Raw genomic sequence first — 22,385 nt, forward strand, 5'->3', positions numbered from 1 at the left:
ACGGGAGAGTTATCTGATTGTGTATATAACTTTTTCATATATGGATATGGGAAAATAATCAATGGTTTTGAATTTAGTGATTACTAAATACTCTCACTTGTTAATTGTAATAAGGACATAATTTGAAAGAGAATATATTTTTAGTTGTTAAAAATGTATTTCATTCTCTTTTTTTGTCAAAGTTACTTTTTTAGTATCTGCCTTAAAATGAAGAATAATATGATTTGTCATGGATACTTTCCTCTTCCCTTTTTTCTCCTAGCTGTATTATTTAGAAGTATTGGTGATTAAACATCATATTAGGCAATAAGGAAGGATGAGAAATGCTCAAGTTTTATTTTCTTCTTCCAGTAATTTGTCATGGTTATCAATTGATATAGGAGAAATTAAATTAATGGTATTAATAATACTAGACAAATATCCTAACCTGTCAAAATGTGACAGTAATATGTATTAAATAGAATCATGTTGGGTACTTTCTATTCAGACCAACAGACTGCCACTCTTATGGAGTTCATAGTTCAGGGAGGCATCACTGTACCACCTAGCAGGCACTCCTAATACACATGGAATATTGGAATAGGTCTAGAATTTTTAAATATTTATAAGGTGTTACTAAACAATATTTAACTATTTTTTTTTTTACAAAATGACATATTGGGAATAATTGCTAAAATAGAACCTAAAAAATTTTAGTGGCATTTTGTTAATTCATAATTCTTACATGAAATATCTAACTTCACTAATGACTAAATTTAAATCTTTTCAAACCAGGCTTATAACAGCTCTTTGACAGAACTTTAATTATAATGCTGCCAGATGCTATGAGAGCTGATCTCCTTCATTGCCTTGAATGTTAATATTTTTATTATAATGTAAAGACTACAGATGAGTTAGAGATTCCCTGTGTGAGAAGCAGGTAAATTATAACTAACCAGAATAACTATCCTAACAATAATACAAAGTATAAACATTTTTTAAATATTAAAATATCAATAATAAAACTTAACCAGTTTTAATGTCTTGTTGTGAAATGTTTTATTGCCTTGAAGTAATAGTTGAATTTGGGTCTTAATTGGGACTGAAAATTTTGGAGAACATCCATTTTCCAGATAATGACTAATAGTGTGCTCTTTGGAATGAACAATGAGTAGTATTTGTCACCAAGTTCTTTAAAAACAATTAAGTAATTTCCCACTGATAAAAGAAGTCTGTTTCTGATGGGAATTTGTTCATTGCAAAATAAACGATAAAGCTATAATTACTGTGATTGACTAATTGAAAATGAAAATAAATAGGTTTCAAAGATAGTTATCTTAATATAGAACATTTGAAATGCCAATAACTAGCAATTATTTAGAAATGCTCATAAAACATTAACCAAAGCAACTAATGAGCTTTTATCTTTTAATGAATGTTAAACTCAAACTATTAATTTAAACTGTAAAATTTTAAAACACTCTTAAAAGATATATAAACTTGCTACAACTTGGATTGAATCATAATGATATGTGACTACACAGCTAATAGAAAAGCATTTTTGCAGGACTTTTATAAGGAAATAATAAGAAATAATGGCCAAGACTGATACAATGAAATAACCAATTTCCAGATTTTTGGTGATGCTATTATAATACAACTCTGGAATTCTACTAAAAAATTAAGAAAAGGATTTCAGTGGAGATTTGAAGTTATGTGGTGTGTTAAGCTTACAGTGGAGCAGTTGAAAGCACGAAGAATAATTCAGGAGATGCTCAGAAGCAGATTTTAGCACTGTGTCAAGATTTGTGACTTTGAAGTAGATTACTGTTAAGAATAATTGTTGGTTGGGGGCACTGGGTGCCTCAGTCAGTTAAGCATCTGCCTTCAGCTCAGGTCATGATCTCGGGGTCCTGGGATCAAGCCCTGCATTGGGCTCCCTGCTCAGCAGGGAACCTGCTTCTCCCTCTCCCTCTGCCCTTCTGACTTATGCTTTCTTTCTTTCTCTCTCTTTCTCTCAAATAAATAATAAAATCTTTAAGGTAAGCAAACAAAAAAATAGTTATTGCTTGATCAACACAGTACAGAACAAACTAAATGAGTTACACTGGATGCAGAATTTTTTTGAAGCAAAAAAAAGAGCCTTATTAATCTGTGTTACCAATATAGAAGGATAACAGCAGCATAAAGGGTGTATCCTAGTGAGGCAGTATACTTGTCTAGCCTTTAATATGGCCAAGTGCAGTTCATATACTTAGTATACTATCTCATTTAATGTCTATAATACCCCTATCTTTGTGGGTAAGTTATTACTACCCCCATATTATAGATAGGAATTTTGTCCTTTGTTCACTTCTTAATCCTCCATAATCTTGCTTTTAATATGCCACTCTACCAAAAATACTTTTGCTAAAATTTTCATGGCTTTCTCATTCGCTGAGAGTATTCAGTATGGCTGTGCTTGTCACTGTATGACACCTGCTGCTGTTGACCTTCTCAAAGCTTTGGCCTATTTGGTTTGGTGAAAGCACATTTTCAGTGTTTTCTTTTTTCCTCAGTCTTCTAGCCTGCCCTTTGAATGCATGTCCTTCCCAGGGTTATTCATTTATTTTTTTGCTTTGGATTCCTACTCTAACTAATACTTATGGAGAAACTCTTCATTAATCTTTTTCTTTTTTTTTCCTTATGTTTTCAAGATTCATTTATGTCATAACAGGCATCAAAATTTCATTCTTTTTTACAGCCAAATAATATTCCTTAGGGCATATGTATATACAGGCATACCTTGTTTTATTGTGCTTTGTAGATACTGTGTTTTTTTTACAGATTGGAACTTTGTGGCATCCTGCAATGAGCAAGTTTATTGATGTCATTTTTCCAACAGTATTTGCTTACTTGTTGTCTTGTTGTCACATTTGGTAATTCACAAAATATTTCAAACTCTATTATTAATATTATATTTGTTATGATGATCTGTGATCTTTGATGTTAGTCTTACGATTGTTTTAGGGCATCAGGAACCAAGGTCTTGTAAGATGGAAAACTTAATTGATAAATGTTGTATGTGTTCTGACTATTCTACCAACCAGCCATTTTCTGTCTCTTTCCCTGTCCATGGGCCTCCCTCCCCTGAGATACACAATACTGAAATTAGGCCAGTTAATAACAAGACAATGGCCTCTAAGTGTTCAAGTGAAAGGAAGAATCACATACCTCACTTTAAATCAAAGATAGAATTGATCAAGCTTAGTGAGGAAGGCATGTCACAAACCAAGATAGGCCAAAGGTTAGGTCTCTTGCACCAAACAGCCGTGTTGTGGATGCAAAGGAAAAGTTCTGCGAGAAAATTAAAAATGCTACACCAGTGAACACATGAATGATAAGAAAGCGAATTAGCCTTGTTTAGTGGTCTGGATAGAAGGTCAAACCAGCTACAACATTCCCCTAAGCCAGAGCCTAATCCAGAGCAAGGCTCTAAGTCTTCTCAGTTTTATGAAGGCCAAGAGAGGTGAGGAAGCTGCAGAAGAAAAGTTTCAAGCTAACAAAGGTTGGTTCAAGAGGCTTAAGGAAAGAAGCCGTCTCCATAACATTGATGTGCAAAGTGAAGCAGCATGTGCGGACAGAGAAGCTGCAGCAAATTCTCCAGAAGATCCACCTGAGGGCATCCATGAGGGCGGCTACCCTGAACAACGGATTTTCTCTGTACACAAAACAGCCTTCTATTGGAAGAAGATGCCATCAAGGACTTTCATAGCCCGAGAGGAGAAGTCGATGCCTGGTTTCAAAGCTTCAAAAGACAGACTGACTCTCTTGTTGGGGGCTAGTGCAGTTGACAACTTGAAATGGAAGCCAGTGTTCATTACCATTCTGAAAACCCCAGGCCCTTAAGAAGTATGCTAAATCTACTCTGTGCTCTGTCAGTGGTACAGCAAAGCTGGCATCACAGCCAGCTGTTTACGGCATGGTTTACTGAATATTTTAGACCCACTACTGAGACCTAGTGCTCTAAAAAAAGATTCCTTTCAAAGTATGACTGCTTCTTCACCATACTTTTGGTCATCCAACCGTTTTGATGGAGTTGGGCAACAATATTAATGTTGTCTCCATACCTGCTAATACAGCATCCATTCTGCAGCCCAGAGATTAAGAAGTAATTTTGACCTTCAAGTTTTATTATTTAAGAAAAGCATTCTGCAAGGCTATTTCGGTCATACATAGTTATTCCTCTGATGGATCTGGGCAAAGTAAATTGAAAACTTTTGGAAGGGATACAGCATTTTAGATACTATTAAGAACATTTGTGATTTGTGGGAAGTGGTCAAAATACCAATATGAACAGGAGTTTGGAAGCTGATTCCAAACCTTATGGATGACTTTGAGGGGTTCAAGACCTGAAGTAGAGGAGGTTGCTGAAGATACAGTGGAAATAGTGAGAGAACTAGAATTAGATGTAGAGCCTGAGGATGTGACTGCACTGCTGCAAGTTCATGATCAAACATGAATGGATGAGGAGTTGTTTCTTTTCAATGAGCAAAGAAAGTGTTTTCTTGAGATGCAATCCACTCCATGAAGACATTGTGTAGATTGTTAAAATGACAACAAAGGATTCAGAACATGACATAAACTTGGTTGATAAAGCAGCAGCAGGGTTTGAGAGGACAGACACCAGTTTTGAAAGAAGTTTTGCTGTGGATAAAATGCTATCAAACAGCATCACATGCTACAGAGAAATTGTTCATGAAAGGAAGAGTGGCAAACTTCACTGTTGTCTTCTTGTAAGAAATTGCCAACCACTTTGATCTTTAGCAGCCACCAGCCTGGTCAGTCAGCAGCCATCAACATTGAGGCCAGACCCACCACCAGTAAAAAAAATACTATGACTCATTGAAAGATTAGGTGAATGTTAGTATTTTTTTTAATAATAAAGTATTTTTAAGATATGTACACTTTTTAGACATAGTGTTATCACACATTAATAGACTATACATAGTACAATGTAAATATAACTTTTATATTCACTAGAAAATCAGACAATTCATTTGATTTGCTTCATTGCAATATTCACTTTATTGCAGTGATCTGGAACTGAACCCACAGTTTCTCCAAGGTATGCCTGTATTCCCCATTTCATTTATCCATTTACCTCTTGATGGATGCTTGGGTTGTTTCCATCTTTTGGCTCTTGTGAATAATGCTGCAATGAGCATGGAGTATTTGTTGGAGTCTCTGATTTCAGTTCTTTTGGATTTATACCTAGGAGTGGAATTGCTGGATCATATGGTATTTCTGTTGAGTTTTTGAGGACAAAGTATAATTACTTAAAAGTGAAAAATGTACATTTACTGAGGAAGTATGGACATGTTAGTGATTTATTTAAGTCATTAGTGAGGGGCCCAGCAGGATAGTAAAGCTGCTTCAGTGGAAAATTCAGGAGCTTGAAGTGAAAGAATGAATGCTGAAATTAGATTGCTAAATTAGACACAGGCTTGTTAATGTCTCACAGGGCAATAAAGGTGTAATCTTTGGGGATATCTTTTCTCCCTGACATACAATATTTGCATCTGTACCAGGCAGATACAATTTGCAATTCATGAATCTTCTGTATCTTACCTACTTTTGCAGAATCTAGGCCCTAACTAATACAAGATGGCAAGTCAGACAAAGATACACTTTCCTAGAGAACCCCACAACCCTTAGGTGGGCTTGTTATGAATTGTTTCAGCAGGATATTAAAAGGGTGAATAATAATATTTTTTCCTTATTTCCAAATTTTGATTTTTCTTACCTTCATGTCTATTCCCTTTCGTTTGGTTTATACTATATTTTGCACCCACCGTTTGTAACTTTTGTACATATCTTTCTTGGAATGTGTTACTTTGTTGAAATTTATTTAATTTTCTTTAAATTTTGATACATATTGCCAAATAACTGTCCAGGTTAGTTTATACTACAGGAAAGTTTATTCATTTATGTTGCTATTGGTGGTGTATGAATGTGCCAACTCTCTATACCTGTGATAAGTAGGATTACTCATCATCATTTCTAACTTCATGGGCAAAGGGAAAAATAGAATCTTGCTTTTCATTGTTTTTCTTTTGCAGTGGGGCAGAACATATCTTCATGTTTATTGGTTCTTCATAGCAAATTTTGCTATAGAGTTTTTCATGAGGGTACTTTCTCAGAAGAAACTTGCACTACCCCTCTGTTTTTGAGAGAACTATCATATTGTTTTATATAAATCATGTTCATACTTTTAATGTTAAATATCATTCTTTCATATGAACATAACACATTTTACTAATCTGTCCTCCCTGATGGATTTTAGATTGTTTCTGGGCTTTTGTTTTTTGTTTTTTGTTTGTTTTGGTTTGGTTTTGGCTATTGCATAGTTGTATGCAGTAGACATCTTTGAAATGTATTTATGTACCAAGTACTTTACTTTTAAAACTGGACTTTTTTTTTAGAGCAGTTTTATCTTCACAGCAAAATGGAGCAGAAAATACAGAGAGTTCTCATATACCCCCTACTCCACCTATCCACGACCTCCCCCACTATCAACCTCTGCACCAAAGGGGTGCATTTGTTGCAATCAGTGAAGCTACAATAGCACCAAAGTCTGTAGATTACATTAGGGTTTGCTCTTGTTCATTTTATGAGTTTTGACAAATGTTTGGACATATGTATCCAGTTATAATTTCATATAGAAGAATTTTACTACCTAAAAGTCCTCTGGTTCTACCTGTTCATCTTTCCCTCCCCTATAATCCTTGGCAACCACTGATTGTTGATTGATTGATTGATTGATTTTTACTATATCCAAGTTTTGCCTTTTCCAGAATGTCATATAGTTGGAATCATGCAGCATATAGCCTTTTCAGATTGGCTTCTTTTATTTACTGGCATGTATGTAAGGTTCCTGCATGTATTTTTATGGCTTGATAGCTTATTTCTTTTTCTTGCTGACTAATATTCTTTTGTCTGGATGTACCACAGTTTATCCATTCACTCACTGAAGGACATCTTGGTTGCTTCCAAGTTTAGGCAATTATGAATACAGCTGCTATAAACATGGATGTGCAGGTTTTTTTTTTTTTAATATTTTATTTATTTGACAGAGAGAAATCACAACTAGGCAGAGAGGCAGGCAGAGAGAGAGGAGGAGGCAGGCTCCCTGCGGAGCAGAGAGCCCGATGTGGGGCTCGATCCCAGGACCCTGGGATCATGACCTGAGCCGAAGGCAGAGGCTTAACCCACTGAGCCACCCAGGTGCCCCTATATTCATCTTTTTACAACCAGCTACTAACATAGTCTTCACATCTGTTACCCAAAAAACATTTTTAAAAATCTTTTAAAGAATAGAATTAAAGTGAGTTTTGATGTTCAGTAACCAATTGAAACTTTCAGGTGGCATCTTTGTAACTATAGAAAAGGAATGCTGCCAGTGGTAATTGTGAACCTTTTCAAAGTGGTGATAATAACTATAATGGTAATAAAGTTAATAATACATATAATAAATTAGTTAACTTTTGAGTACCCTCTTTGTTCCAGGTTTTGTGCTTTAGGTACAACTTTTCATTTGATTCTTGTGAATAACTGAGGATTAATTTTATTGATGAATTTAAAGCTCAGAGAAGTTAAGTGACTAGCCTTAGGACACATAATAGGACAAAATTCAGACCCACATTTGTCTAATTGTCCTGTCTTCAAGTCTCAGTGTAGGTGTCAGTTCTTGTTACTTTTAACTAATCCTGAGTCTACATGCCCCATAGCAATCTATTTCCATTTTCAGAGTCTTTTTCAAATTGTTTTATATTTGACTGATTGTCAATGTAACTGACAATTATTTCTTTGAAGTCTGAGAGTACTCATAGTGTGTCCTTAGTACCTAGAGCATGGAAAGGAATATATGGTTAATAAATAATTTTTGAATTGAATGAATGAGCCAACCTATCACCTAGAGATTTAGGAGGAATTTAAATAAACATTTTCGGGAAGTAAATGATATACTCTGCAGCTAGATTCTCAAGGATGTTTAATGGAAGGGAAACTGACATTTATATAGCGGGTATTATATTAATCTTTTATATTGAGGATTTTATTGAATTATCACATTAGGAATTAAGATTCTTATTTTTTTATATTAAAAAATTGAGTTCAGACAGTTTAAGAAACTTGCTCAGAGTCAAAGCTATAAGATTCAGAGCTGAAACTTGAGTGAGAAACTTTGTATTTCCAAGTCCATGTTGATTCCATTATATTAGACTTTATAATTTGATTAATATAACTACAAAAAATTATTTATGATGATAGAATTTTAAAAAGGATGGCATTAAAACGTTCTTATATAATTTGTAATTTTGTAATTTTTCCCACAGATAGGTTTGTTCTGTCAAAGCCTTTGATACTATGTAGGGCCACGCTGGGCTTTAATCAGCTTTTGGGTGGTTAAAATGTTTTGAATTTAATAACTGATATAAAGATATAAGCATTATAAAGATATTCTTGGATTGATGGAAACTCTGATTAGACTTCAAGAAGGATTTAGAAGAATGAACTTCACATGGGGAAGCACCATTCAAATTACTTTAAAATTTTAAAAGAAAAATAACTTTGCTATATGATTTCAGATGAGTTACCCATACAATTTTTGGAGATAGAATTGTGTTCCCCAAAGAATGTGTGTATGTATGGAGATTTTAAGGAGAATTCAGTAGTAATTCTGGGGTAATTTCTAAATTTCTACCCCAGATATTACAAGGTGGCTTCTTTTTAATTATGCAAAATATGCCCAAGTTAAAGCTTAGAATTGCTTTAACTCCTGTCAGATATCTTGAGTATTGTTATAAAATATCGATATGTCATCGGAAATTAATTACTAAGATGTAAACTAGCATACATTCCAAAATGCAGTTGTTTTCATCTAAAGAATACCAATAGGTCTTAATATCTGTATCTCTAAACATAGAGCTAACATTCTATTAAAATATGAAAACCTAATTTTAGACTAAAATAAAGCATCCTGATTCTAAAAGCCACATTGGCAAAGTTTCTGGGAAGTGGCATCCAAACAATGCTGACAGACTCTTGTCAAGAATATGACAATCCAGGGTACCTTGGTGGCTCAGTTGGTTAAGGGTCTGCCTTTGGCTCAGGTCATGATCCCACGGTCCTGGGATAGAGTCCCACATCAGGCTCCTTGCTTGGTGCGGAGCCTGCTTCTCCCTCTCCTCCTCCCTGCTTTTCCATCTGCTTGTGCTCTCTCGCTCTCTCCCTCTCTCTGTCAAATAAATAAATATTCTTTTAAAAAATGACAATCCCTCAAGTGTTATTTTACTTTTGACACCGCTGCTATTCAACGTAGTACTAGAAGTCCTAGCCTCAGCAATCAGACAACAAAAAGAAATTAAAGGCATCCAAATTGGTGAAGAAGTCAAACTATCACTCTTCGCAGATGATATGATACTATATGTGGAAAACCCAAAAGACTCCACTCCAAAACTGCTAGAACTTGTCCAGGAATTCATCTGTATTTCTGTCAAGTGTTTTAGGTATATCATAATAACAAAAAAAATGCAAGGTAATAATTGAAATAGGACTAAATGTGCAAGAGCCATGCAGTGATAGTCATACAAGGATATGAAAGAGAAATTATTAATTCAACTGGCTGTAGAATTTAGTCTTCAGTGCCATAGCTTCCAGGTGAAAAGAAAAACATGATACGATAGTTCAGTCTTGCTTTCCTGTAATAGGAAGCATATAAGAGAATCAGGAAAGTATTTTTAGTATAAACTCTGAGGAATAGATTTATTTTTTGCAAAGCCTTGGACTAAATATGCCTAGCACATAGTAAATACCTAAATAGTTGTATTGTAGTTATATATGTATAAACAAATGAAAAATTACATAAAGAAGAACTTACCTTGTGTATTTTCATGTGATGGTCATTGACCAAAATAAGGAGTTATGGCTTTAATAACATGTTTACAGATACATAGCAACGTCACCTGGTTATTTTTCATACTAATCCTTGCAAACAAGTTAAGGATGTATATTTTATCATGACATTGTGAATGCACATTTTAAATATGGAAGTTTAAAGATGTAGTTTTTGATGATATACCTTTGATAAGACACAGTACATAGAGAAGGTAATAAAATAGCTTTAGTGTATGTAATTTTGAATGCTGATAATTTAAGCAGGTCATTCCAAGGAAGTTTTTAGCTAATAATTTAAAGTTGAATACTGTTAAGTGTTCAAAGTGATGTCAAGTGTATGTCAACCATGTGCTTTAGCTAAGGTAATGTAATTGGTGTCTTATTAGAAAATTAAACCCCAGGGCACCTGGGTGGCCCAGTGGGTTCAGTGTTGGAGGTTTGGTTTTGGCTCAGGTCATGATCTCAGGGTCGTGGGATGGAGCCCCATATTGGACTCTCTGCTCAGCAGGGAGTCTACTTGAGATTCTCTCTCTTCTTCCTCCTGCCCCTCCTTGTGTACTCTCTGTCTCTCAAATAAATCTTTTTTCGAAAAAAGAAAATAATTGAACCTAATGTGTATTCTTTTTAAAGGGGAGGGCCATGCAGGTTTGCCTGGAATGGAAAAAAGCTTGCATCAGGAAGCAAGATGAGGTATTCTGGAAGTCTCACCATGTGATATAGATAAGCCTTTGTTTTGGACGTGTCTGAGTTAGTTCTTTTTGTCATAATCACTGTCAGATGTGAAGCAATTAAGTCCCATTATGAGTTTCAGTTGACAGTTCATGTAGTTGTACAATGCAGCTCTTTATTTTCCAGAGTTCTAGGCCTCCTTTATTCCCTCCTTAATTCCATGTTCATTTGATTAGAAAGATGTTATCTTTTTTTTTTTTTAATCAGTGCTGCAGGTATGTTCAGTGCCAGCTTATATAATCTTTAATTTATTTGACTTTGGTCCTCTAGTATCATCTGCATATGATTTTTAAGAATCGATTTGTATTATACATGTTGAATTTTTTAATAAATCTTAAGTTTAGAGTAGCTATGAGATGTAGGTAGTTTAAATTTTATTTCATTATCTATACTTCAATATGTGGATGTCATTACTACGTACCTTGCCCTTCTACAGTTATTACACAGAGTCTGAAGATCATGTGAGAAAGTAAATTTTCCAAGCTTTTTTACTGGGACAGTTACTGCTCCTTGATTATATTTTATTTTATATGTTATACATATATAAAACATGTGCACTTAGGTTTCATAGAAATCTATTCTTATTACTTAGTAAAAGATGATCTATAACCTCTTCCTAGTTACTTATTTGGATTTTGATTTGAAGTTTAAGATTTTAATTCATTTTCATCATGTTGGAAGGCTATGAATAGACAGTATTTTGTGAATTTTGAATGACTGAAAGCAAGGCTGAATTTTGAATGACTGAGAGCAAAGCTGAAGCCCAAAACAATTTTTACCTTGAGCACTTCTGTGCATGTTCTGAGTACAGTATGTAAAATTAAAATCAAAAGGCCTGAGCACCATGCTCAGTGCTAAGTATGTATATGCTAACAAGCTGATTTGTGGCAGCTTATATCACCCCATTTCACTGGTGATATAAAATGTATTAAGCTACTAAACATGTTTCTAGGTTCACATATTCTTAAGATCTATGTCTTGACATAATTCAATTTTTACAAAGTTTTAAAATGAGTATTTTTTTTTAAAGATTTTATCTATTCATTTGACAGAGATCACAAGTAGGCAGAGAGACAGGCAGAGAGAGAGGAAGGAAAGCAAGCTCCCCGCTGAGCAAAGAGCCCAATGTAGGGCTCGATCCCAGGACCCTGAGACCATGACCTGAGCCGAAGGCAGAGGCTTTAACTCACTGAGCCACCCAGGTGCCCCTAAAATGAGTATTTTGAAGATAGACAAAAAACTGAAGTAAAATGGCCAGCTATTTAGTGGATTTCAAAACATTTTTCTTATTTAAATAAACGTAACTCAAATTTTGATATACTTAATCTGTTTTGCATGATGCAAGTCTCATTTGACTATTTCACATCCTCTCTACAATCATATACACATATGAGTAGTCAAGAATAGTTTATCTTTTCCTTCTTACATATATGTAGATAAGTATATGTGTTATAGACATATATACATGTTATATATTGTTTTTATAGCTTGCTACTTAGTAAAAGGCAAGTAGAAATATTTTCCCTTGGCTTCTTATCTATTTTTAATTAAATTTTATTCTACTTTTTTGGGGGAAGAATGACAAAATTTAGTAATCTCATGTTTTTATGATAATACCACTTAACCAACTGGCATAACTGGTATTTGTAAAAAGGTGAAACAATTATTGGTAAAGTTATATTTTGATATTAGAGCTAGCAAGTGCTAAGGAAATTTCTGTGAAGTTATTAGATAGACACAATGGTGTCTTTATATTTCATGACCAAGCTGTTTTGATCCTGTTTAATGGGGGGAGAATAAAAATATCTGTGCTGCTTATCACTGAAACTCTTTTTATTCTGGTGCTGAATATATTCTTTCAAATAGCAGTAAACACACACATGCACACAATTTTTTTCCAGGACTATAGAGTTAACATCTTCTTGAGACAGAAATGGAATGATCCCAGGCTGAAGCTCCCTAGTGATTTTCGGGGCTCGGACGCACTGACGGTGGATCCCACAATGTACAAATGTCTATGGAAACCTGACTTATTTTTTGCAAATGAAAAAAGTGCCAATTTTCATGATGTGACCCAGGAAAATATCCTTCTTTTTATTTTTCGTGATGGAGATGTTCTTGTCAGCATGAGGTACTCTTTAATAATATTAATAATATTAATTAATAATATTTGTACAGCCCCATATATATATATGTTCAGATTATTTTATATATATATAAATTCATATTGTCACAGACAAGCACATTAAGTGACTTCTAAGACCTCTGTTTCTACTTTCAGGTTATCTATTACTCTTTCATGCCCTTTGGACTTGACCTTGTTTCCCATGGATACACAACGTTGCAAGATGCAACTGGAGAGCTGTATGTAAATGAGACCCTAAGTGACTATAGGAATACAAATTCTTAAAATCTCTAAACAATATATTCTACTAATCTATTAGATAACAATGGTCAGACTAATGCTTTTTATTACCAATAGTCAGTAGAATAATTTATTTAGGAAAATTGCTATTCTTTTACTGTAATAATTACTAAGATAGACACATCTTCTGGGTGCAAGGTTTTGCTTTCAGTTTATGTAGATGTACACTTCTAAATTTTCCCAACTGCCATCATCATTTGGATTGATAATGTAAATAAAGGAGAAAACCATATCTTAATAACTGTTCTACTGTTAAAGCCCCATGTTCAGATCAGAAAAATTGAAAATATTAAAAAATAGCACCTAAATCCTACCAAATAGTCATTTTCTGTGAATTGTCTAAAAAGTTTTTTTTTTTAAATTGGGATTTTTGTGTTTCTATGATCATATGTTTTTCACTTCATGAAAGATATACCACATTAAGGTATAAGGTATATTAACTGAAATAATTATTGAAATAATTATCTTTAAAATATATCAGTTAATTTGCCAGTCATGGTTATCTTTTGAAAAAAAAAGTAGGACATAAAGCTTGAAAAACTAATACTATAATAAGGAAGCCTTAGCCTGAAGACCTATATTCAGTGACCTATTTCAGCAAAAAAATAAAGAATAGCCTTGTAAAATATCTTGTATATATACTTGCTAGATGATATGCTTTAAAGTTACTTTGTGGTTATCTGCTGTTTTAAAAAAAAAATTTACTGAAGCTGGAACCTAAATTTGAACAATCTCTACTGCTTTCTAAGTATAAATTGAGATTTTGCAGATGAAGTGTATGTATGTATGTACGTTTTTGTGTGTTGTATCTATTTATGCCTATGTTAATATGTATTTGTGTAAAAAATTCCAACTGGGTATTTATATTCAAATCTATTGTCAGATGCACTGAAGTATTGCTTTGAAAAATCCAACTACTTATAGTTGAATGGTAGGCTATGATATGCTATAAAACCCCATAGGACCCTTGAGTTGTAGCCATATTACCTAAACCCAAAATATGTGCTTTTGCATTTAATAATGATGTCCACTCGAGAGACTGTTTTCCTGCTTTCCTGTGCAATGCAACTCCCTTAGGGAAGTTTGTAGTTCTTTCTTCAAAAATGTAAGTGATTTGTGCTTCAGTTTTTTTTTTAAGTTTTCAGGTAGCACATTGTATAATTGTGAACGAATTTATTCTGAATATATTCAGAAAGCTAGTATGACTTATTTATTACTTTTTATTAATGACAGCTCTGAATTCTGACATAGCAAAGTATGCTACTATATAGGAGGCAGTGAGATTGTAACTATTTACCATATGCTCATTGTTTTAGCTTGTTCTTTCTTTAAGCCAATTATCTGTAAATTTGTGCTACTGTTTTCATTGATAGCTATAGATTTTATCTCTGCATTTTTAGCAAGAGTTTCATAGAAGCATGGCCTGTTATTTTATCATTTATGTGTGTAATAATTGGATTCTTAAAATATTAAGAAAGTATTAATTACATTTCAAACTAATATTTTTATTTATTTACTTTTGTTTATAGTTGGCTACACAACTGATGATTTACGATTTATCTGGCAGTCAGGGGATCCTGTTCAGTTAGAAAAAATCGCTTTGCCTCAGTTTGATATTAAAAAGGAAGATATTGAATATGGCAACTGTACAAAATACTATAAAGGCACTGGTAAGTAATATTCTTTGAATTAAACAAAACTAAGTCCTGTTTCAAAGGTTTGTTTCAATTTTAACATATGCCAGGAACAGAATAGAAGAAAATTAGTTAAAAAGTGAGTTCAGTATTTACTAGTTTATCTTTACCTTCATATATTTAAATTTTTCATAAAATGACATCCACCAAAGTTCTTAAAAATGTTTATTACTACATAGTTTTGCTTTTATGTAACTCTACGTAACAAGAGGTTTTCAATTTTTTATTTTAGTAATATGAACTCTCCCAGGCAATAGTTTTCTTAGGTGTTACCAAAAAACTCTTTTTCTGGCAAGTTTCAGTTTGGGACCAAAGATCATGGATTTGATGAATGTAGTCATCATACAAACTTGTCTTTTAGACAGGTTTAGACGTTGGTTGACCCGTTTTCTTAGTTATAGAAAGCACTGATTTTTATGCTGCACAGGAAACGGTAAGTGTGGAGAATAACTGGGCATCAGTAAATATTCCCTGTATAATATTGTTGGCCTAAGTTATGGAACAGCTAATTGTGAAAAGCACAACAAATTAACCTCATTCATTACATTACCTCAAGCTTTGCAGAAATGAAAATATACCTACTAATCAATACTTTAATAATATGATTCATATTCAACATTTGAGTCACAACTGACAGTTATAGTTATTGAGGGTTTTAGTTATTAAATATAATGGTTTTTCCTATAGTAATATACATAAAAGGCTGATTGAATTTGGCTCATTATTTTCAAACTAATCATTTCAATTTTGAACTACGCAATTCTAATTTTCTATGAGGAAGTAAACAAAGATATGACAAATGTGTTCAGAAATAGATATAATTAGGAGCATGTGGGTGGTTCAGTTGGTTAAGCGCCCAACACTTATTTTGGCTAGGATCCTGAGACCAAGGTGGTGTAGAACTCTGTACTCAGGAGGGAGTCGGCTTGAAACTCTCTCTGCCCACCCCCCACAACCCAAGGCTGCTCTTTCACTCTCACTCTCTCTAAAATAAATAAATAAATCTTAAAAAGTGAGAGAGAGAAATAGATATAATTTAATGTATTGCAACATTTATGTTGACTTGCAAAAATAAAAATGTTTAGTGTAATTGTGTAGAATTCGGGGAGATCAGATGTTTGAGTTTATAATGCTGCCATCATGGCATCATCAAAGACAAAATATAATACAAAAAAAGGCAAAGTGAACTTTGGCACATTTACAGTGCTACAGTAAATGCAACACTTAGGCAATTTGGAGATAAAGTTAGTTTAAGCATCCGTTGTCACTGACATTCACATAATTTAGTGGCTTATATAGCATTTATATATAAATAGCTCCTTCTGTTATAGAGTTTATAGTATATTACACTGCTAAAAGAAATTATAAAAGTTTTTAAAAAGGACAACCGGAGAACCCTTAAAAAATTTGACCATCAAAACACTCATGTATCATATAGATACATGGGCTTTTAGTGTCTTATTGACAGTTCTGAACCAGTTCCTTTACTTAACGGAAAATAACTGAGGAGCAGAGTGATTGAGGGACTTACTGAATGTTGCAGGCAAATCAGTGTCAGCTGCTGCGCGAAGAACTGTACTCCTTTTCTCTGTACTCACTCAGATTAAGGAAATGGACTACAGTGTTTAGAAACTTTGACAGGTCACCTAGTAATGGAAAAAAAAAAAAAAGCTTGAAAGACAAGGGCGATCCTTTTGGGATTGTTGTGTAGAAACACATATTTAGTAGATAGCTTTTGGATTTCTTGCTGTATGTTAGGCATTATTTTAAGTGCTCTGCAGGAACTCTGTATTTTAATTCTCACAACCACCCTATGTATTCAGTACATTTATTCTCCCTTTTTTACATGTTAGGATAATAGACCAAAGACACTTACCCAAGTCATACTGTTACTGAGTGATGACTGGAATAGTGAGTCTGACATTGCTATACCACCTGTGAAGTCAGTCCTCCTACACTTTGCAAATAGTTATCCACATCTAGATTATATGGTTAACATTTCAAAATGAATAGGCTCGAAATTGTTTTGAGAAATTTGAAATGACCCTATTGGAGTTTTAAACTTAGTCTAAAGATGAAAATAAAGCTAGTAATTTTATTTCTGATTTTATGTAATAGCATAACATTATGAGACAGCATTGAAATTCCTGGGAGTGCTTATTTTTTTACCTTTAAGCCCTACATCTAAAAACCTTCATTTGGGGATGCAACAAGGAATAAAGGTGACATCTCTGCCTTTTTATAGATCTATATTCTAATATGGTACACACATACAATTAATAAGATTCATTTTAGTGCTTGAGAGGTTACTCAAGATTATAAACACGAAAGTTTTTGTGGTCCTTTTTGAGCTATTTTAAGTAAGTCGCTGATCTCTCATTAGCTACAGAAAATAATGATAAAAGAACTTATGTCTAACATAATGATAATTGTCATTTACTGTGTTTCAGTAAGCATGTGTTATCAGTGTTTACATGAATCATCATATGAATATAAGTAAAAAATTTTAATATTTGGATAATATTTAGATATGTATTTATAAATATGGAAACTTCTAAATATATGAATGCCTAATATGTAAAATAGTGAAAAAGATATAGACAGCAACATTTATAAAATAATGGACAGTATTTTCTTTAACTAGTACAGAAATAATCAGAAATGATGACTTGGCTTTAACTTTATTAAAAATTACCGTTTTTTATAATTATAGATGTTACAAAGGTGGAGAGATGGATAGGAAAACAAGTATACAGAAATACTTAAATTGAAAGCCTAAGTGAATAATAGTGAAATAAAACCTCACAGGAAATAGAAAGTAAATTGAATTTGCCAATGAACATTTATATCAATTAGCTGCCCACCTGCCTCTCATAAATGTAACAGTACTAGGAAAAGATCAAAAAAGATCAAGAAATGTTTCTCATAAAAATTTATGGAGCAAATCACTATTATATCCAAGCATATATTTTATTGCCAAATTCATCCCAGTCCTGGGAAGCTCCCCTAGTGGGTGCCTTCATATAAGGAGGGGGTGGAAACTGGCTTCAGAATATAGAGTCCTGTTATTTAGGCTGTCATTTAAACATGGTGGGATGGAATGCAAAATTCATTTTAAAGTGAGCAGCCCTATAGTAAGTCGTAATATTTGTGACAATTTAGGCTACCTAAAAATATGCAGTCAAGTAAACAACATACATGTTGTTCTTTATCTCACAGGCACTAGGCACTAGGTACACATAAAATGAACTTGAGTAAGTGATGCTATTGCAAAGCCAGGTACTTCAGAACCACTTTTAGGAGGTACCGTGAGTCTCTTAATTGCAGAAAATTGGAATTATAAAAGATTCTATTTTGCACACGATTTTTAGTTAGAAACATGTTCTTGTTTATGCAGGCAGGAAGTTAAGATGAGTGGTGGAAAGACACAAGGGAAGGAGTTTTCATTGTTTGACCTCTTGTATCTTTTAAAAACCTGTGAATAATTTAAATTGATTTTCTACTTTTAATGTACTTAAAATAAAAAAAAACATGCTGTGTTTTTTTGTTTGTTTTGTTTTATATAATTTGGAAACATTTGGCATAATTAGAATTTACTTCAGTTCCAGTCAGTTCTTTATTTTTGTTACATGTTAGCCCCAATATCCTTCTAATCTCTCAGAGTTAGCAATGATTATAATTCACACGGGGAAAAGGATAGATTTCTGGTCTAAGCTACTCAATAAGAGGATATGAATAGCTGTTCTTTTATTTAACATTTTTTAAGACCCTATTGTGTGCCAGTACCACCATAGGTATCATTAATGAATGAATTTGAAGATTGTTCTAGTGCTAGAAGTGTGTATATTCTTCCTAACTAGGAAAACTAAGTAAATGTTACTTTTAAAATATAAAATAGCAAAAAAATAAATATTGTCCTTTCCCCATAATTATTTTATTTATTTATTCATTTCTTTATTTTGGCATTTTGAAATACTGGTGTTTAAGCTAAACACAATTGGAGACATATTAACTTTCTGTTATTCGCACATAGCCTTGCTTTTTTCTGAATGGTAAATGAGATTTTTATCAAAATTAAGCACTTCAAGCATTAAATATTATATTTAAATTGCTAACTGAAAGGACTAAAGCATTTTTTTAAAAAAGTCTCAAACATCGAGAAGTCTCTCTTCTATTCCAGTGCTTGGAGAATATCTTGTCACTTATTTTGTTTCTCAAGTCAGCAAAGGCTCCGATGAGGCTGCCCATAATTTATGATTAATTTGGGGGACTAGCTGGTGTCACGGCATCCCTAGAATTATGTTGTAAGGCAATTTCTGCATTTGTCTCAGCTTCTGACAGTGAAGTCCTTTCCCTCATAAAGCATGTTTGTACACCTGGAGTGGCGGATGGGACAGACTTGAGAGGACGATCAGAAAACTACCCTGTATAATATTTTATCTCTATAGGCTGAAAACATGTATTTCTTATCCTTGCTAAGATTTACTTCCAATATGCTTAATTTTTTAAGGTTTAAGTATGCATAGGAGTTATTGTAGACTGCTATGCTTTCTAGATAAGAAGTGGTACATGTAGCCGAAAAATTATACTGACAATACATCGTCGTGGAATGTTTCTTTTTAGACTTGTTCCACTTTAATTTACTGCTCCCTATATGACTCCTTCAGATCAGTTGCTCTGACGGTGCCCATGGGTAATGGAAAGTTTAAGTTCATTGCCAATTCCCTGAACAAAGACTTAAAAGCTGTGACCCTGACATAGTGGAGCAGCATGTGGTATCTATTTCTCAACATCATAATAAGGTTGTGAAAGGTCAGGTGAGACGGGTCCCCTCATGTCAACCTTTACACCAAATAAATTATATATTTATAAGAGAAAACTCTCTTTGTGGAATTTACTTTGTGAAACTGTCTCAAATAGAAGTGACTTATAATTTACAGGTACCTTACTGGTTTTTTGCTGCTGTAGGTAGGTGGGCCCCTCCTATTTCTAACATAAAGTTTGTTTCCAAAAAGGGTACTACACCTGTGTGGAAGTCATCTTCACCCTGAGGAGACAGGTCGGCTTTTACATGATGGGTGTTTATGCCCCAACCCTGCTGATAGTGGTTCTCTCCTGGCTCTCCTTCTGGATCAACCCGGATGCAAGTGCTGCCCGAGTGCCCCTGGGTAAAGTATTCTGTGCTTTTCTCTCGTGTCAGGAACGTGTTATGTCCTTGCATAACTCACTATATACTCAACACTTTTAAAATAGACTTTTAGAATTGAAGGCAATCTTATTCTCATCTGTTTTTAGACTTCCCTCAAAACTTGACCTTGAGGGTACCTGGGTGGCTCAATGGGTTAAGCCTCTGCCTTCGGCTCAGGTCCTGGTCTCAGGGTCCTGGGATCAAGTCCCGCATCAGGCTCTCTGCTTGGCAGGGAGCCTGCTTCCTCCTCTCTCTCTGCCTGCCTCTCTGCCTACTTGTGATATTTCTCTCTGTCAAATAAATAAATAAAATCTTAAAAAAAAATTTGACCTTGAACTAGATTTTCCCAATGTTTATGAACTCCATGATTAAACGAAGTTTTTTTTTTTCTTTTCATATATTTGGATATTTTAAGCAGTTAATCTATCCTACTTTGACTTTCATGCAATAATTATTATTAAGTAATTTTCACAGATAACTAAAATCTAAACTCCCCAAGTGTGCCAAACTAAACATAAAACTAAATTATAACATAAAACTGAATTATATTGTGTACCATCTCATACTCTTCAACTGGGAATATGTGGTACAGTGTATCTTTTTAAACATGACTTCATGTCATTTTCTTAAACATCAATTATTGTGTGCTCTATCATTAGGAGTGGCTAAGGAGAAGAAGAGCTGGTTATCCATGCTCCCCCATTTATTATTTTTAATGCTCTGCCACACAGAAACAGCATCAGCCAGTCTTGAAAACTGTGTCTATATGGGGGTGAAAAAGTCTTTGCTTCATGAAATAATCAAGAGCTCTTCTAATGGATGAAGTGATTAAACTTAAAAATAAGGACATTGTTACAACAAATTTTGATTGTTTAGAGTGATTTAAGATGTTTCATTACCGTGTGTGTGTGTGTGTGTGTGTGTGTGTGTGTGTATGTGTTTTTCTGAATATCACCTGGAACTTATATAGGTAAGGCTTTGGTATATCTGGCCTCTTAGGGACTGGTTGTAGCATTTTTTTTCCATTGAAAAGACCTTGTGCAAATCTCCCTCCTGACATAGTAGGGGAATTAAATGAAATAAGATTTTAAAGAGTAGGCAACCAGGAATGAAGCAATGAAAATGACAGTTTTACCTGGATAAGAAATGTGATGGTTTGTATTTAATAAGAGCCACAGAGACCAAATCTATATCTTAATAATCAGAAATGTGGGAAATTTCATCCTACTGGTTATGTATCTGGAATGAAGACAGTGACAACCCAGATTAACTCCTTTAGGGAATGAGAATGAACTGTGTAGTATACTGTACTGAGAATAAAACTCCTAAAAAACTAGATTTGTGTCCTTAGACTTGTCAAAAATATCATGCATTTCTCCCAAATAGTTAATTTTTTGCTTATTAGGAATATCATGCAGTGATATAAATTGAAATGTCAGGCTTCCAAGAGTACTCTGGAGACATTTCAATCCCTGACATATTCTTGAAGGATTTTTCTCTGTAAATCCCCATCTATTACGAGACTTCTATCATGAAATCCCTTAACTATCCACTTAACATCCAGTAGAACTGTTGTATGAAGTAAGCATGTTTAATGGTTGAAAGTCAGCCTCTTCAGTTAAATTTGGATTTGAATTCCTACTCTCTGCTTACTAGCTGTGACAGTTTAGATAACAAGCAGATCTAATCTCTTTAAGCCTACACTGTTAAAATGTCAATAGGGATGAAAAAATACTCAAAGGGTTCATTGAAAGATTGAAAATATGAGTGGAAAGTGCTTATTACCCATTCAGGAGTTAATAATATGCCTCATTTATACATTACAGTTTATAAAGGACTTTTACACATTTGATTCATTTAGCAAGTATTTATTATGCACCAACAATGTCCTAAACAATGTTCAAGAAGATGGGCATGTAGTTAAAGTAAATAGAAAATAGATAAAATAGATAAAACAAAAGAAAAACACTGAGCCTCAATGAGTGTACTTTTTCTTGGAAAGAAAGAGACACGAAATAAGCACAATATGTAATCTCTAAGATGATGACATATAACTTCCAGTTATAGAACAAATAAGTCCTGGAGATGAGAAGTACAGCATAGGGAATATAGTCCATAATACTTTAGTAACAAGGTACGATGGCGGAATACATTTAATCATGGTGAGCATTGAACACTCTATAGAATTGTCAAATAACTATGTTGTACACCTAAAACTAATATAGCATTGTATGTCAACTCTACTTCAATTTAATAATCCTAATGCCCAGGGAGTGGTAGAAGGATGATGTAGGGACAGAGAGTTCAGGGACAGCAGCCTGCTTGTCAGGAATTGCTCAGAAAGAAGTGATATTGGATAAAAATATGATAGAAGTGAAGAAGAAATGAATCACTGTGTGTATCTAGGAAAGAATGAGCTGGGACAGTGATCATA

The 22,385-nt window shown here is 33.8% G+C and overlaps 1 protein-coding gene across 3 annotated transcripts in view; it reads left to right on the top strand.

The window, feature by feature from the left end:
* The window catches only part of GLRB (glycine receptor beta), a 107,056-nt gene that overhangs the window by 52,840 nt on the left and 31,831 nt on the right, over positions 1 to 22,385 (top strand). For 2 of the 3 annotated variants that reach the window (XM_045998373.1, XM_045998375.1), the window contains 4 exons: positions 12,546 to 12,775; positions 12,926 to 13,008; positions 14,599 to 14,739; positions 19,779 to 19,931. In XM_045998373.1, the coding sequence (XP_045854329.1) occupies positions 12,546 to 12,775; positions 12,926 to 13,008; positions 14,599 to 14,739; positions 19,779 to 19,931 (607 nt within the window). Of the gene's footprint in view, positions 1 to 12,383; positions 12,388 to 12,545; positions 12,776 to 12,925; positions 13,009 to 14,598; positions 14,740 to 19,778; positions 19,932 to 22,385 lie in introns of those variants that run through there. The other variant, XM_045998374.1, reaches the window with a different exon arrangement.

Source organism: Meles meles, chromosome 2 (assembly GCF_922984935.1).
Source record: "Meles meles chromosome 2, mMelMel3.1 paternal haplotype, whole genome shotgun sequence".
Taxonomy (NCBI): domain Eukaryota; kingdom Metazoa; phylum Chordata; class Mammalia; order Carnivora; family Mustelidae; genus Meles; species Meles meles.